Source organism: Cajanus cajan, chromosome 10, assembly GCF_000230855.2.
Source record: "Cajanus cajan strain Asha chromosome 10, NIPB_CcT2T_4, whole genome shotgun sequence".
Classification (NCBI taxonomy): domain Eukaryota; kingdom Viridiplantae; phylum Streptophyta; class Magnoliopsida; order Fabales; family Fabaceae; genus Cajanus; species Cajanus cajan.
The window spans coordinates 51,489,225-51,504,000 of NC_138526.1; the positions used below are offsets into that span (position 1 = coordinate 51,489,225).

At 35.3% G+C, this 14,776-nt stretch overlaps 2 protein-coding genes across 9 annotated transcripts; both read right to left on the reverse strand.

Moving 5' to 3' along the window:
* Positions 1–1,764: 1,764 nt before the first annotated feature.
* Positions 1,765–8,338, reverse strand: LOC109792126 (pleiotropic drug resistance protein 1). Its single transcript, XM_083065081.1, has 20 exons — positions 7,748–8,338; positions 7,546–7,666; positions 7,110–7,443; positions 6,946–7,022; positions 6,793–6,846; positions 6,014–6,688; positions 5,591–5,907; positions 5,333–5,493; positions 5,126–5,229; positions 4,894–5,038; positions 4,728–4,811; positions 4,490–4,614; positions 4,053–4,385; positions 3,653–3,943; positions 3,474–3,557; positions 3,240–3,373; positions 2,916–3,143; positions 2,651–2,822; positions 2,305–2,559; positions 1,765–2,206 (listed from the first exon to the last, which is right to left on the reverse strand). Exons 1-20 carry the CDS (start codon positions 8,071–8,073, stop codon positions 1,943–1,945), a joined length of 4,284 nt encoding a protein of 1,427 aa, XP_082921207.1. The 5' UTR covers positions 8,074–8,338; the 3' UTR covers positions 1,765–1,942.
* Positions 8,339–11,447: 3,109 nt separating this feature from the next.
* Positions 11,448–14,352, reverse strand: LOC109805476 (pleiotropic drug resistance protein 1). 8 transcript variants are annotated; one of them, XM_083065085.1, is made up of 6 exons: positions 13,405–14,352; positions 13,171–13,276; positions 12,853–13,051; positions 12,614–12,670; positions 12,101–12,510; positions 11,448–11,998 (listed from the first exon to the last, which is right to left on the reverse strand). In XM_083065085.1, exons 1-4 carry the CDS (start codon positions 13,486–13,488, stop codon positions 12,667–12,669), a joined length of 393 nt encoding a protein of 130 aa, XP_082921211.1. In that variant the 5' UTR covers positions 13,489–14,352; the 3' UTR covers positions 11,448–11,998; positions 12,101–12,510; positions 12,614–12,666. The 8 variants fall into 8 exon arrangements, 7 of the variants coding, with proteins under 7 accessions (XP_082921211.1, XP_082921210.1, XP_082921209.1 ...); XM_083065084.1 differs by having other exon boundaries at positions 12,101–12,473; positions 13,405–14,348; XM_083065083.1 differs by having other exon boundaries at positions 12,876–13,006; positions 13,405–14,341.
* Positions 14,353–14,776: the final 424 nt, after the last annotated feature.

The following is a 14,776-nucleotide window of genomic DNA, read 5'->3' on the forward strand; positions in this document are numbered from 1 at the left end:
ATATAACATTATTACTTTTGTAGAAAAAATCGTCAAGCAAGTTTTACTTTTACAATTATTGTTTCAAACTTCTCTCGTTAGTTTTTGTTGAGTGTCTTTTATGTGTAATTTACACTCAACTTTTGGTACTCTTTTTGGTATTTGTAGATATTTATATATGTTATTTTGCCCCTAAATTAGAAGAATCAAAATATACTAAAAGGGTAGTAGAGTAGTAGTAAAAGCCTAATGTTTTCTCTCCATTTTTTGTAGAAAAATTGAGAAGATAGATTTCCACAGCCATAGCTGTGGTTCTGGAGTTATAGCTGTGGAAATCTGGGGAGAAATTTTGAAGACCAGAAACTTGCAGCTATAGCTGTGGTTCTGCAGCTATAGCTGTGGAAATCTGGAATGCTCATTTTTGGTTCTAGAGACTTGAAGCTAAAGCTGCAGGTCCAAAGCTTGAGCGTTGAGACTTGAGAAATCAAGGAAAAGCCACAGAGACTCACAGCCATAGCTGTGGTTTCACAACTACAGCTCAGGGAGTTGCTTAATCGTGAAGGAGTTTCCACAGCCATGGCTGTGGAGCTACAGCTGCAGCGCCAGAGGTTTCTTCACCCTGAAGGACTCTCCACAGCTATAACCGTGGATCTACAACTGCAGCCGTGGGAATAAAAGTCACTTTTTGGCCCTGTTTTGAAGCCCATATAAAAGGGGAAAAGAGGAGAAACCAGGTATCACGAAATTAAAGGGAAAAACAGATTACGGAGCACTGGAAGAAGGAAGAACAAGGGGAGAACAAAGATTTGGAAGCTGAATCCTTTGGGAACGAAGATCAACTCCATTTCTTCATCCTTTACTTTGTAATTTCTTCTTTTACCTCTTAGATCTTGTAATGGCCATGTGTGGCTAAACTCCTTGAGGATTGGTTGGATGTAACTACTAACTCTTCTTTTTCTTAAATATATGCATTTTGATCTCATTATTTGTGCATTGATTCTTCTCTTAATGCTTATATCGGCTTGATCACCCGTTGTATGATTTTTGATTTTTGAATTCAGTTGGAAAACGTTTTTGAAAACCCGAACTGAATCTTGCACCTAATCATTTCTTGTTCTAGGAATAGACTTGATTTGGTTAGTCACATTATTCAAGTTATTGTTCTTAATGCGAAGTGTTAAACTCAAAACATAGAGGAATCATGTTTTGAGCTTAATGACTTTAGGATTCAACCTTGAGAAATCTTGTTGGATTATTTAATGAACGTGGAAATAATGGAATTAGAATCGCATTTATTTTAAGAAGATATACGAGTTAGCAAGTGCTTCTGAACCAATCCTTGTCTCTTAATCATTGTCTTTACTACTTTTATTTTATTGTGTTGTTTTACTCCATCTTTACCCATTTGCAATTTTAACATCATTCTCATTTAAATCATCAGAGCAAGAATTACTAAACACTCAAATCTCTGAGGACGATATTTGAATACTACTTCGAAACTTGGTTCACTTGCCAAGTGGTGGGTTTGCGAAAATCTTCATCAGTTTTGTAACTTCTTACTAATAGAGACTAAGTATTTATAAACTTGTGTTCATCCTCTTGTTTTGACGTAAAATTTTGATTATATCCCAACAATATAAATAAGTATTAAATAAAAATGAATTATCTCTTATTTTCTTTTTTATAATTTTAGATCAAGAGAGTAACCATGTATTGAAGTACATGCTTCTTAAAGCTTCATTGGATTAACTTGTGTGATGCACATCCTTGTGACTAGCTACAAGATAAGGATAAAAAAGATCTATTGAAATTCATCATACATTCATAAATAACAACCTAGAAATTAACTTGTGTTGCATAAATGATAGATACAAATAGTACAAGAATAAAAAGAAAAGAAAACAAAAAGTTGAAAATATATATATATATAAAAAAATCTTTCAGTTTGGATAAACATTCCAATTTATCTCTTTTGGAAGTTAAAGGTCTTGATTGCAACAGCGAAAATAAATGCAAAGAGAACTGCGATGCCAGCAACGACAACAGCACAAACTCCAATGAAGTCATGTTTGATACCAAAGTAGTCTTCTATGAAATACTTCACAAGCTTTTCACCTTCAGAGGACATTGGGTCCATTAAATCTCCAAACTGAGATGCAACCAATCCATATAGGGTCCAAGCCACTGGACATGCCCAATAGTACCATCTCCACCAAATGGGGATTTTCTGTTCAAAATGGAAAAGAATAATAATCATAAATATGCATTAAAATTTAAAACAATGACCCTTCTCAACAATGTATTCAAAGGATGGCAACAACTTACAGGTCTTGTGACAACAAATCCTGAGAAGAGATTCCAAATAGCATAAAATGCAGCAGCCACAATCGAAGCAACATGGTGGTTTGGTGTCACTGCCACAGCCATCATGCCATAGAAGGTGAAGTACAACAATGTGAAGTACATGAAAAATAGATACCAAAAGAATTTCTCTACGGTCCATTCAAATCCGATCATGGCATAAACTATTAGACCATATGTCACGGCTTGAGCAAAAACATAGGGTAGCTCCACCAGAATCTGTGACAAAAAGTAGGGAATTTAATATCATGACCAATGTATGCAAACTAAAGTACTAATAATGTCTAAAATAAATAATAGTGTTAGTTACCTGTGCAAATGCATAGGGTAAGGCAGAATACATTCCGGCAGCTTTTTCTCTATAAAAGACAGTTCTTTCAACTGCTACCACAGGCTGTACAGAGGAAGAATTTTGTACTCCAAGAAAGAGAACAGCAGTATACATTGAACCTAGAGCATTCAACAGGTCTTGTCTACTTGAACTGTAAAATCACAAGAAGAAATTAGAACTTGAGTGGAATTTGGAAGATGCGAGTAATAAAAATTTACTTAAATTTTACTATTTTTTTACTTACTGTTTGCCTCCGAGGTCCCAAAACATTGTCCCAAACATCAGGGCTATGAAAGTAGTGAAGAAAAACCTCACAGCAGTGTATGGAGGATTACGCCAATATGACCAACGTTGCTTCCATAAGCAAGCTTGGCATTGAACTAAGAATGACTGAGAGAATTGAGTAGGGAAATAAAGATCCTTTGAACCAGGAGCAGGCTGACCCAGTTCTTGTATGAGCTGCTTGTTTCTCCTGAAAAGCCATGAATAACTCATTTAAGCATTTTGAAAACAAAGATGACAATAACTGGTATGGTAAACAAATTCATATCCATACGCATTGGCCTACCTATATAGATCAGAATTCTTGTACAAGTCAGTAAAATCGACACCCAAACTAAGTTCTTGTGCTGTAGTCGTAACTTCCAACATCCAAGTAGCCGGGTTATATCCGTCTTTGATTTTGCTCACCCCTTCAATGCTCTGGACAGTGGAAATTAATGGAAAATTTTAGCATCTATTGTCAAGAATTATAGTTGTTCACTTAATACTATTGAATTAATGAATTTAACTATGATCTTACCTCAAAATACTTGATCAAATGACTAGAATGACGACCCAGTGGCCCAACATATATTTCTTGTCCTCCACGCTTCATTAGGAATAACTGGAATCACACATCAAATATCATATTAGATTAAAGTCTAATGGAGAAAGAAACTAAACAATAAGACAGCTTCATTTATCATTATCATCACTCACCTCATCAAAGGCTTCAAATATGTCAATGCTAGGCTGATGGATTGTGCAGACAACAGTTCTTCCGGTGTCCACGGTGTTCCTGACTGTTCTCATAACAATTGCAGCAGCTCTTGCATCTAACCCAGAAGTAGGCTCATCCATGAAAATGATGGACGGGTTAGCCACTAATTCAACTGCAATAGTCAGCCTCTTGCGTTGTTCAGTTGAGAGACCACTCACACCAGGCAATCCAACCAGCGAGTTCCTTAATGGGTTCAGCTCCACCAGTTCCATGACTTCCTCAATGAACATCTGCAAGCATTTTTCAAATGGAAAAAGTTTGAACAATCAGCCTCTAAGCAGAGAAAGATAGTTATCTAAATGACTAATTAAATCATTTTCACTGATTCTACCAACTAACCTTTCTGGTTTTGGAATCAACACTTGAAGGTAAACGAAGCCATGCTGAGTAGAGCAAGGATTCATAAACTGTAACATGAGGTGAGTGGATATCATTTTGCTCACAGTAGCCAGAGATACGAGCAAATGTTTCTTGCTTCTTAGGGTACCCAGAAATTTTGATGCTTCCTTCAATATATCCACCAGTTTTCCTACCAGCCAGAACATCCATCAAAGTAGTCTTACCAGCTCCACTTACACCCATCAAAGCTGTGAGAACACCAGGCCTGAATGCACCACTAACACCCTTCAAAAGCACCAACTTGTCCTCTTGTACACCCTGTTCCTTCATTTCCTGCCAGTTGAAATTAAAAGAGTTAGAAATCCAAAATGTTTCTGGCTGAAATAGAGTTGAAATAGAAATCAAATAGCTAAAATTTAACTTCGAATGTGATTTACCTGTGGCATGTCAACAGAGTATACAATTTCATCAAAGGTGATAGAATGTGGTTCAAAAGGAAGAACCATTCCTTTTTTCTTTCCATGGCTAGACTCCGCAATAGAATCAGCTTTTCCCGAACTTTCTGCAAGACATTTGAAAAAATGGTCAATGACTTGAGGTATAGTATGAATTGCTAGTCAATGAGTAAGCTAGCCATTGAGTGTTCACGTGTGATACATAAGCAACACAACTAACCTATGCGTGGTAACTCGATTCCTTCATTAGGTGTATTTGCTTCCGGTTCTTCTTCGATTATTGATGCTTGTGGCTTATCAAATGCTGCACATTCAGATGCATTCTTATTAATAAAACCATGCATTGCATTTCTTAAGTAATTTTAAACGATAAGAAATTTACTCACGGTCAAGGAATTCAAGAGCAAGACCAAACATCAGGTTGAAAAGAAACAAAAATCCGATCAGTGCTCCGAAGCCTAACCAATACCAATATGAATCCGTGAAGAACGAACGAGACTTCAGAAAATCAACTCCTAAATTGTCGGTAGCCTGTAATTGGAAAGCAAAAAATTAGAATCCCACTTTTCTTAACCAAAAAGTATTCAAATTCTAAAGTTGCAAGTTCAAGAAAATTACATTGTGCCAACTGTTTCCGAGAAATTCATTGACCATCAGAGCATTCTGCCCATACATCAAAGGTGAAATCCAGAAACCCCAAATCCACCAGCTTTTGATATCCTCTGTTCGTTGGCAATGGAAAATAGAAGCATTAGCTTAGTTTTGTTCATTATGATAGAAATGCAACAAAATTTTTGGGTCACATGAGTGTGTAATTGGACTTACTTTTTGACAAAATGAAGCCACCTAATGCAAGAAGAGTGAGAACTGCAAAGGATCCAAATGTGTTGGCGACAATCATATTTCTACCAAGTGCTGCAATAGCTCGGAATAATCCAGAAGCCATCTGGCTGATAATTAATAGCACAAGGTACTGCTTGAAGAGTCTGCACAAAATTTAAGAACTCACGTCATAAGTAACAAGCAAACTAGTAAAAGCAACAGCATTCACATGCTTCTAACTGATAAAAGTAGTTTTTGTACCTCCCAACATTTGGATCAAATCCAATAACATAGTAGGTGAGGAATACCCAAACAGCAACTTCCACTACTGTAATGGGAATCTTGAGAATCCATGAAGGAATAGCATATGCCCAAGAGGGATAAAAAAGAAGGTCCCGTTGCTTGTAGAAAACAGGAAGCTTAGCAATTGTCATGGAAATCTCAGCCATTCCATTAAACATGACCGTGACTAATGTGAAAAATAGAGCACCAGCATAAACACCCGCACCATCCTGATCATCATGATGCATCTCCGTTCGGAAAAACAGTGTCAATGCAATTAACGCCATGATAAAAAGCTGAAAAGCATCAAGAGCAAAATGATAAGTGTGCAAAATAATCTATAAATGAAATATAGTGTATAATTTGAATTGGTATAAATCAAAGTAGAAATCCAAAACCAACCTGACACAGCTTGAAGATGTAAACAAATGAATTCCTTTTCATAAGCAAATACTCCCTTGAGAAGTTGGCCTTTAACAGCTCCTTCTTGTTGATACCATACTTCTCGGTGGTTAATGCAGCAGGGTGGCTTTTAGTCTTGTCAAATGGAACTGTAAGCTCCTCTGCAAGTTTCCTACCAATATGGAATGATTGGAAAGCCTCAGCAAATTGAGTAACAGTGACAAATCTGTATGGTTGATCTCTGCGCACCCAGTACTGTGCTTGATCTTTCTTGGAAGTCACTTCTTGAAGAAAGTCAGCAACACCTTTCCTGTCAGGACATCTGAATCCCATAGTTTCAAAGAAGTCGAGAACATATTCACGAGGACCATGGTAAACAACTTGGCCATCAGAGATCAAGATAATGTCATCGAAAAGGTCATAGGTTTCGGGTGCTGGCTGGAGCAAAGATATAACAGCAGTTCCATTTAGAATGTGAACATATTGCCTGAGAGAGCTCACAATCTGGAATGTTGTGGAACTGTCCAACCCTGTGGAGATTTCATCCATGAATAAGGCATTTGCTGGTCCAACCAACATCTCTCCGGTAGTCACACGCTTCCTTTGTCCTCCAGATATCCCACGCAACATTTCATCCCCCACCATAGTATCAGCACATATATCCAACCCCAAAATCTGCAAAGTTATACAGTAACTAATTCAATACCTTGGCTTTGGTAGCAAACTTTAATTAACGCATGTCAGTACACAATCGAACTGAACCTTGTTTAAAGCATTACCTTCATTGTATAATCTGTTACGATGCTTGACTCCTGGCCTGCTGTTGCTGTTGCCTGTTATATCAAAAGATAATCAGATGCAAAGATAGTATATAGATTTTTGATTTTCTTATTTTACCGAAATAAAGATTTAGAAGAGCTTATTCTTCTCACCTTCATGTAGACATCAAGATCGGGGTCAGGCTTGATATTAGCTGCTTTCTCTCTTCTAGACAACTCAGATAGCATGTCTGTGAATACAAAATTCATGCTTATTATGTTACATAAATCTTAAATAAGATTTGAAAAGGTTGGCAAGATGGTAAAGATGGACTAACCATAACGTGATCCAACCCCTTGGCACCTTGCTGAGAAAGCCAATGTTTCTCTCACAGTCATTTCTCCAATATGGACATCATGCTGGCTGATATACGCAGCAGTTCTCTGAGGAACAAACTCGTTCATTCCATGTCCATTGTAAGTCACTCTTCCAGATACCTTAAGACTTTTGTCAAGCTTCCCTGACAAGGCCAAAAGAAGTGTGGTCTTTCCTGAACTTGGAGGACCTAAGAGCAGTGTCATCCTGCGAGGTTTAATAATACCGCTAACATCTTTAAGAATAGTCACGTGTTTCTTTTTGCTTGGGATAATATGGAGTAAATTGAGAAATCCCTGGAAGACGAAATAGAGAAAGACCCTGATGAGACTAATTGCAAAAGCAAAAGATATGAATCATATAAAATGAAGCAGAAGCAGCCCATCCGTAGTCCGTACCTCAATGACATTAGTAGCAGAGTTGATGAAAGAGGGCAAAGCTCTGCTTCCCACAAAAGCTTCTGCTTCGATATTAAGGTGCTCATATCGAACTTCAATTGTTGGAACATCTAGCCCCACTCTATAAGAAACATAGAAAGAGAAGAAGATGAGTCTCGGAAGAACTGTATTAGTTATGAATCGATGAAGAAGTTGTATATACCTATCAAGACGCTCCTTAAGCTTCAACAAGAACTTTTCATTGTCCTCTTCAGCTACTTTGACCAACCTCTCAAGAAGTTTCTGTTTCTCTTGGTAGTCAAGATCAGTGACATCGATCTCATTGGCGACTCCATGAGATGCAGTTAACAAGCCTTTCCTGAGACGGTTGTAGGTAGGGAGTTTCTCAAGTGCAGCCCATTTGAGAGCTTCTTCATCATCCTCTTCCCGAGAAGACTTTGAGAATACCTCAACGCCACTGTTTCTCCAAAGTGTCGAACTTCTTGCTCGTAAACTGTTACTCGCTCTGTATATATCACTTCCCTCCATTAATTCTTTTTCTTTCTGTTACCTGATAGCCACCTTCTTTCTTCTTCTTCTTCTTCTTTGTCTTATATATATATATATATGTATGTAATTGTAACCAACCAAACCCCCCACAAACAAGACACTTCTCTGTCTCTGTCTCTCTCTCTCTCTCTTTCTTTCTGTGTGCAAATGAATGAATCAAAAAATGAAGGTCTATTCCACTCGAGTTTCTCTGTGCTAATCAGTACTACGAAATGGAAAAACATGTCTCTATTTATACCTTTGAATCTTTTATGTCTATTACCGGCGGCTTTTCCATGGTCAAACGCATCTTTCTATTTTTCTTTAATACTTAACAACTATCATAATTCTTAAATAAATAAAACCTGCAATCAGCTGTTCAATTTAGAAACTACTATTAAATATATTTTTATTAATTATTAAACAACACAACACGCGCCGAAACTATTCCCCCCTCTCCCTCTCAAACGAAACTTCCATCCTCCCACCAATGCTCCTCTTTTAAATATCATATTTTTTAATACATATTAAGTAACCAAATTTCCTAGTTATTTATTTACTCGTATATACTTTTTATCTTATAAATAAATAAATATCTGGTACCGATTTGGACCGTCCAAGTTGGAATTCGATCTGACCTCTCTACCAGCGATAGACCGACTACAACCTTGACTGATCCCCTCTCTAAGAGTCTCTCGGCCTATATCCGACTTGACATCTCTGCGTAAGCCAAGTCAGTTGCATCTCGATCCCACTTGCCTATAAGAGCCTACTCGACCAATACCCGACTGGACTCTCAGTATGGATCTGGTCGGTTAAGGCCCGACCCAACCTGCCCGTATAAAAGCTATCCGTTAATAAGGACAAGGTCTGACCCTCACTCACCAAGCATTTTCTCGATAAGAACGGTCTGGGAAATCCTCACACTCTCAGGACCCATAAGGCCCATAAATAAAAAACTATAAGATCTAAAATCCTAGAATTGAGGAAACAGATTATATTTTTGAATATTGTGGCTCTAAGACTTAACCTAGAAAGAAATTCTAATCCACCTTTAGCAGGAACATTATTAAAAATCTTACCCAAGTATTAGTTATTAAACGAGGCGTAAAATTCACGGGTGTCATGGAACTAGTTACTAAATTTCACACGGTGTGTATTACTTTAACAAAAACCCCATTTACAAAAATAAAATAAAATCAATAAACAACTAACCAAAAATTTAAAAAGAAAAAGAAAAGAAGGAAGGGCATTATTATTGTTCTGTAATTATTGGAGGCGGCTAAGCCTAATCGTGAATAGTTAATATAATATTTTTCATCATACTACAGCAAAAAAATAATTGAGAAAGATCAATAAATTCCTAAAGAAGTTCATCCAACAGATTGGGATATGTCTGTCCAAAATAACAGATAAGGATATCTTCAGAAAATATCTAGTGAAGCCTTTTGAGATTCATCTCTATGGCTGTAAATTAAAGTTCAGACATCAGTGGGGAAAATTTGTAACCTTTATATTAAATTGAAAGATTTTTCGAAAAAGAATATATATATTAAATTGAAAGATGCAAGACAAGACTTCACACCATAGTAAAGTCATATACAGTGTATTTTAAGATTATTTGATGAAAAGGAAAAATAGTTAAAATCAACTAATGAATGACATCAGCAGGTACGTCAGTCACATAAATTTGCGTTCTAAACACTAAATGCGCGATGGTTGGAATTTGACGTGTATTGCTTTTGAGTCTTCATTTCCGTAACATTGGCAACTAGAAACATTGACATCTTGACTTCTAGATTAAATTTTTTTTATTTTATATAAGACTGGTCTATAAAATTGATCTTCTTCTCTTCGTTGAAAAGGAACTTTGGACCAATAATTCAACTTCTAGATAGATATTACTCGGTTACAAAAAAAAAAAAAAAAAGTTGCAATAATAGATCTAGGATCATTTTATCTTTCATTTTTATGCTCCAAATTAAATACAGACCGAAACCCCTCTCTTTAATTAAGTCAAGTGTTATTTATTACCAAGCTATAGTTTCAACAGTAAAACTTAAACCAATTGGAATTGTTCATGGTTTTTGTTTTCTCCAAACTTTGATAAAGCGAGCTCGAACCCTTTATTATTTCTCAAAATCCGCATTAATTATAGGATTAAAGTCAATTTAAATATATGTCCAACATCTTTTGAAATGATTAATAAATCATTTTCAAAAACAAAATGTTTAAGTAATATGTGAACTTATTATGTTACTGTAGTTTATTTATCTTGTAAAACATAAGTATATTTTTAAGAAAAAATATTAATTATACAAAGTATTATAGTAAAATAAGTAGAGTTAGTTGGCATTCATGAATTACGTAATTAATGGTAATAGCTTGGGCATGTTGTGGGGTTCTAGATGCAATAAAAGCAGCCTACAACTACATGTTTGTTTATAAAAAAGCATGGCAAGACAAAGGATCACGTTATCGTTTAGCACCCACACCCACGTTGTAGAGTCTACGCATGGCACTCATAAATCGATGCTGGACGGAATTTGTTCTCTTGCGTCGGTTTCCCATCAGAGTTCATTAATCGGATTCGGTGGCTTCACCTGCAAAATTTTGATTCTAGATGCTTTACTTCTTTCCATTTTTTATTAATTCATTTGATAACATTATCTTTAAAAAATTTAATTTACACCCATCAAGTTTTTAAATCGTACCACCGTTTTACAAATTGTCGTTAAATATTTCAAAGTAAGTATTGTATGTAATCATGTTTTTGTATGTAAGCAGTAGTACCACGTGCAAACTAAGGTGGAACGCCCCACCCCATCCAAAAAAAGAACTTTGTTTTATACTTGATGAGATAACAAAAACAATGTTAGTTGAATCTATATAAATAAGAACACGGGACCAATGTCGTCGGCTGAAAACCAGGGACATTGAACCTGGTTGAAAAAACGGTCAAATGTCATTGGCGACTCCAAATTCCAAACTTGGAAAACGTGTCAATTAAGCTCTCTACATTGAGTTCAACTGTTCAATGGGGCCTTCGCCTAACTCAAAAAAACATTAATAACTCCACCATGTCCATTTATTTTTCTTTCAGTTTTCTGTTTACATTGTGGAGATTTCACACCAATAGATATATAATCAATAAAATATATATATATATATAAATAAAAAATAATTTTGACTCATGTCATAATTTACTTTTTAAAGTATAGTACTAGATTTTATTTTTTTTTAATAAATATCGTTGAATTTATCAAATCATATATTATAAAATTTTTATAAGATATTTTTATTTTATGTTAATTTTTTATAAATTAATTTTATATGATTGAATTACGTGGAATAATATGTAGTTTATTCATCACTTGAAAGGATGTATAATCTATTAGATGACTTTTGAAATTGAAGACCTTTACACAAAGATAATAGTAAAGAGTGCTGCAAAACCCCACAACTCCTACAAAATCATATCTATAACCAAAATATCTTTGGAGAAACTCTTAACCAATCCATATAAGGTCCAAGCCACAGAACATGCCCAATAGGACCAGTGTCACCATTACACCATGTGTCAAAAAATAAAAAACCAAACTAAAGAGGACCAGTGTTGTTTCCATGGACAGGCCTTGCATGAAATGGTTTGAAAAGGAGGCTTGCTCAATTCTGCTACAAGTGCTTTATTCCACCTAACATATGGCATACATATCTATTTTTTCAGCACTAGTTTGAAAAAATATTTTTACTAAATAAGAATGTTGAGTAACACCACAAAACAACTTCCCTGTATGTAGTTAGGAATTTTTGTATATATCAGCAAAGTCGATGTTCAAATCTATTTCTAATGCCGAAAGTTGTATTCCATCATCCAAGTTGCATGGCTGTATCCATCTTTAATTTTTCTACCACCTTCAATTCTCTGCTTGAAAGCAAAATTAGAAATAATGCAATATCAGTAACAAGTATCAACAACTATAAATATCATTTGAGATGCATGTTGATTTTTTCAGACATGCCTTACCTCAAAATACTCAATTTGGTGGTTAGAATGACGACTCAATGGCCCAACATACATTTCTCGTCCTCCTCGATTTGGTAGGAAAAACTGAAACTATTTTTTTGTTTATTTGTGCTAAACTAGTATGGTTGGCCAAAACAGAAAAGTGAGAAACGGTATCATTTGATCAAGAGCAACACTCACCTCATCAAAAGCTTCAAATATATTTATGGTTGGTTGATGGGTGGTACAAACAATTTTTCTTCGTGTGTCCATTATGAGTACATAATATTAATATAGAATTTAGAAACTGAATTGGAATCACTTACAGGGACAAGCAGTTGGATCACACCACCCTACCTTTGTCCACCAGATATACCACGCAACATTTCATCTCCTACCATGATATCAGCACACATTTCCAGCACCAAGATCCGTAAATTACAAATAAACAAAAAGTTAGAAGCTATTCAGAAAGTATTTGTGAAGTTTGAGTAATGTTAGAACACGATGAAGAAAAATGGAGATATCAATCACCTTAAGTACAAATTCTGTCATCATCTGGTTTGCTTCCTGGCCTTCAGAGGCTGTTACCTGGTATCGTCAAAAGCCAATAAGATGAAAAGACTACTTGTCCATAACAAAGATTTCAGTGAATTAAGAGGAGGAAAGGATGGTGAAGGTGGCGAAATGATTTATCCTAAAGCAGATTTCACTAGCAATCTTTTCTAAGCTGATTTTCAAATGTAAGCATTAGACATAAAAAGAGTAGACACCCTTTAAAAAGCTCCTTGTTCACCTTCATGTCAGGCTTCATATTTGCTGCTATCTCTCTTCTTGACAGTTCAGATAGTGAGTCTGTACACGGCCAAAACAATACTTTGAGCATATTTGAATACCAATCTAGAAGGCTTTTAAGAGTTTTTTTTCCTGAAAAATACTCTTTAATTTTGGTAAAAAAAACTCTCAAAAGTTCTTTAGACCATATCCAAACAGGCTCCTTGTCATGTTTAGATTTCATAAATGGAAGTTATCATTATCAATAACAGCATGAGGTGAAGAGGAAGACATTTTGAAGGTAAAAGTTGACTAACCATAACGTGATCCAACCCCTTGGCACCTTGCAGAGAAAGCCAAAGTTTCCCTTACAGTCATTTCTACAATATGAACATCATGCTGGCTAATATAGGCAGCAGTTCCCTGAGGTACAGATTCATTCATTCCATGCCCATTATAAGTAACTCTCCCAGAAACTAACATATTTCAGCACTCAAGTTGGATATAGCTGATTGAAGTAAAAAGCAAAAGATGAGTGAAATGCTTTTCACCTTAAGATTTGGATCAAGCTTTCTAGCCAGGGTTAAGAAGGAGAGTGTTTTTTCTAGAACATGGACCGCAAAAAGCAATGTCATCTAATAAAGGCAATGGTGAAGTACAAGACTGAGATACAGGAATGTGAATGGGGTTTGAGCTTCGTGAATCCTTTTTATCCTATATTCTTACCTACAAGGTTTTACAATTCCACTAACATCCTTAAGAATGAAAAATGGTCACGTGCTCTCCTAAATCAAGTAGAACTTTCCTCAACCAATTAGCTTGGTTTGCTGCTGCAACTACATATTCCACTTTAGCAGTGAATTGAGCAACAATTTCTTACCTCTTCGAGTTTCATGAGAATGTCATATACCTAGGAAAAAAGTATAACCTGTAAAACATTCACGACACATAGACATCTCTTTTGGATAACTTTTTTTCTTGTAAAAAAATCTTTGTACCCAAATGTTGTTGTATTCACGTCTTAGAGAGATGATCTTAACAATCATGTAATACCTTGATAATTGTTGTTATATGGTAGAGCCTAGAGAGGCTTGATTGTAAAAGAATACATGAGTAGTGATTTAAAGAAATTCACCAAAAAATACTAGTTGTAAGTGACTTGAAAAGGAATACTCATAACTTCGAGAAAGTTAGTAGAAATTAATCTTATCAGATTGAGAACTAGACGTAATATCTATGTTTGAGATGAAATAGTATAATTTTTCACTATTCTTTTTATTACTCTTCCAACACTCATTTATTGCAAATACTACTTCACTCTTTTGTCAAAAGTGCGACATTTTTATATTCATTATTCAACTTCTTTTTAGTAACCGTCTTTTCTCCATATGTCCATTCTTGCTATTGGAGAAAAAGTTTTTTTTTTTTTAGTCAATTCCAAGTTGTTAAACATAGCCTTTAACAAGAAGTTTGACATTGTATTTATTGATGGATCCATCAAGTTCAAATTTGTCCCACAGATTCATTTTATTCCAATTACATTCTTGTCTTTTGGTTTGTCAACCATTTGCCATGTCTTGTTATCTTCATTGTGGTCATCTCCTTCTTCATAGCTTAGGTTCATCCTTCGACCATACTTGTTTCTTCAAATTTGGTAGGTTTAGGTAAAAAATTACATCTATAATTAATTTTTAAAAGAGGATTAGTACCTCGATAAAATAATCAACTTTTTCTCTTGGTCTTCAATTGGACTATGAAAAAATAGATAAAATCAAATGTCTTTTCTAATTTAGAAGTCTCCCAATTCTGATAAGCATCTTCATCCACTTAATATCTCTATTAATAAAAACTTTTCCAAAAACAATTCCATAAACTTTATAGCCCTTAGATTTTGAATTATAGCTTATGAAAATTCCTTTTTAA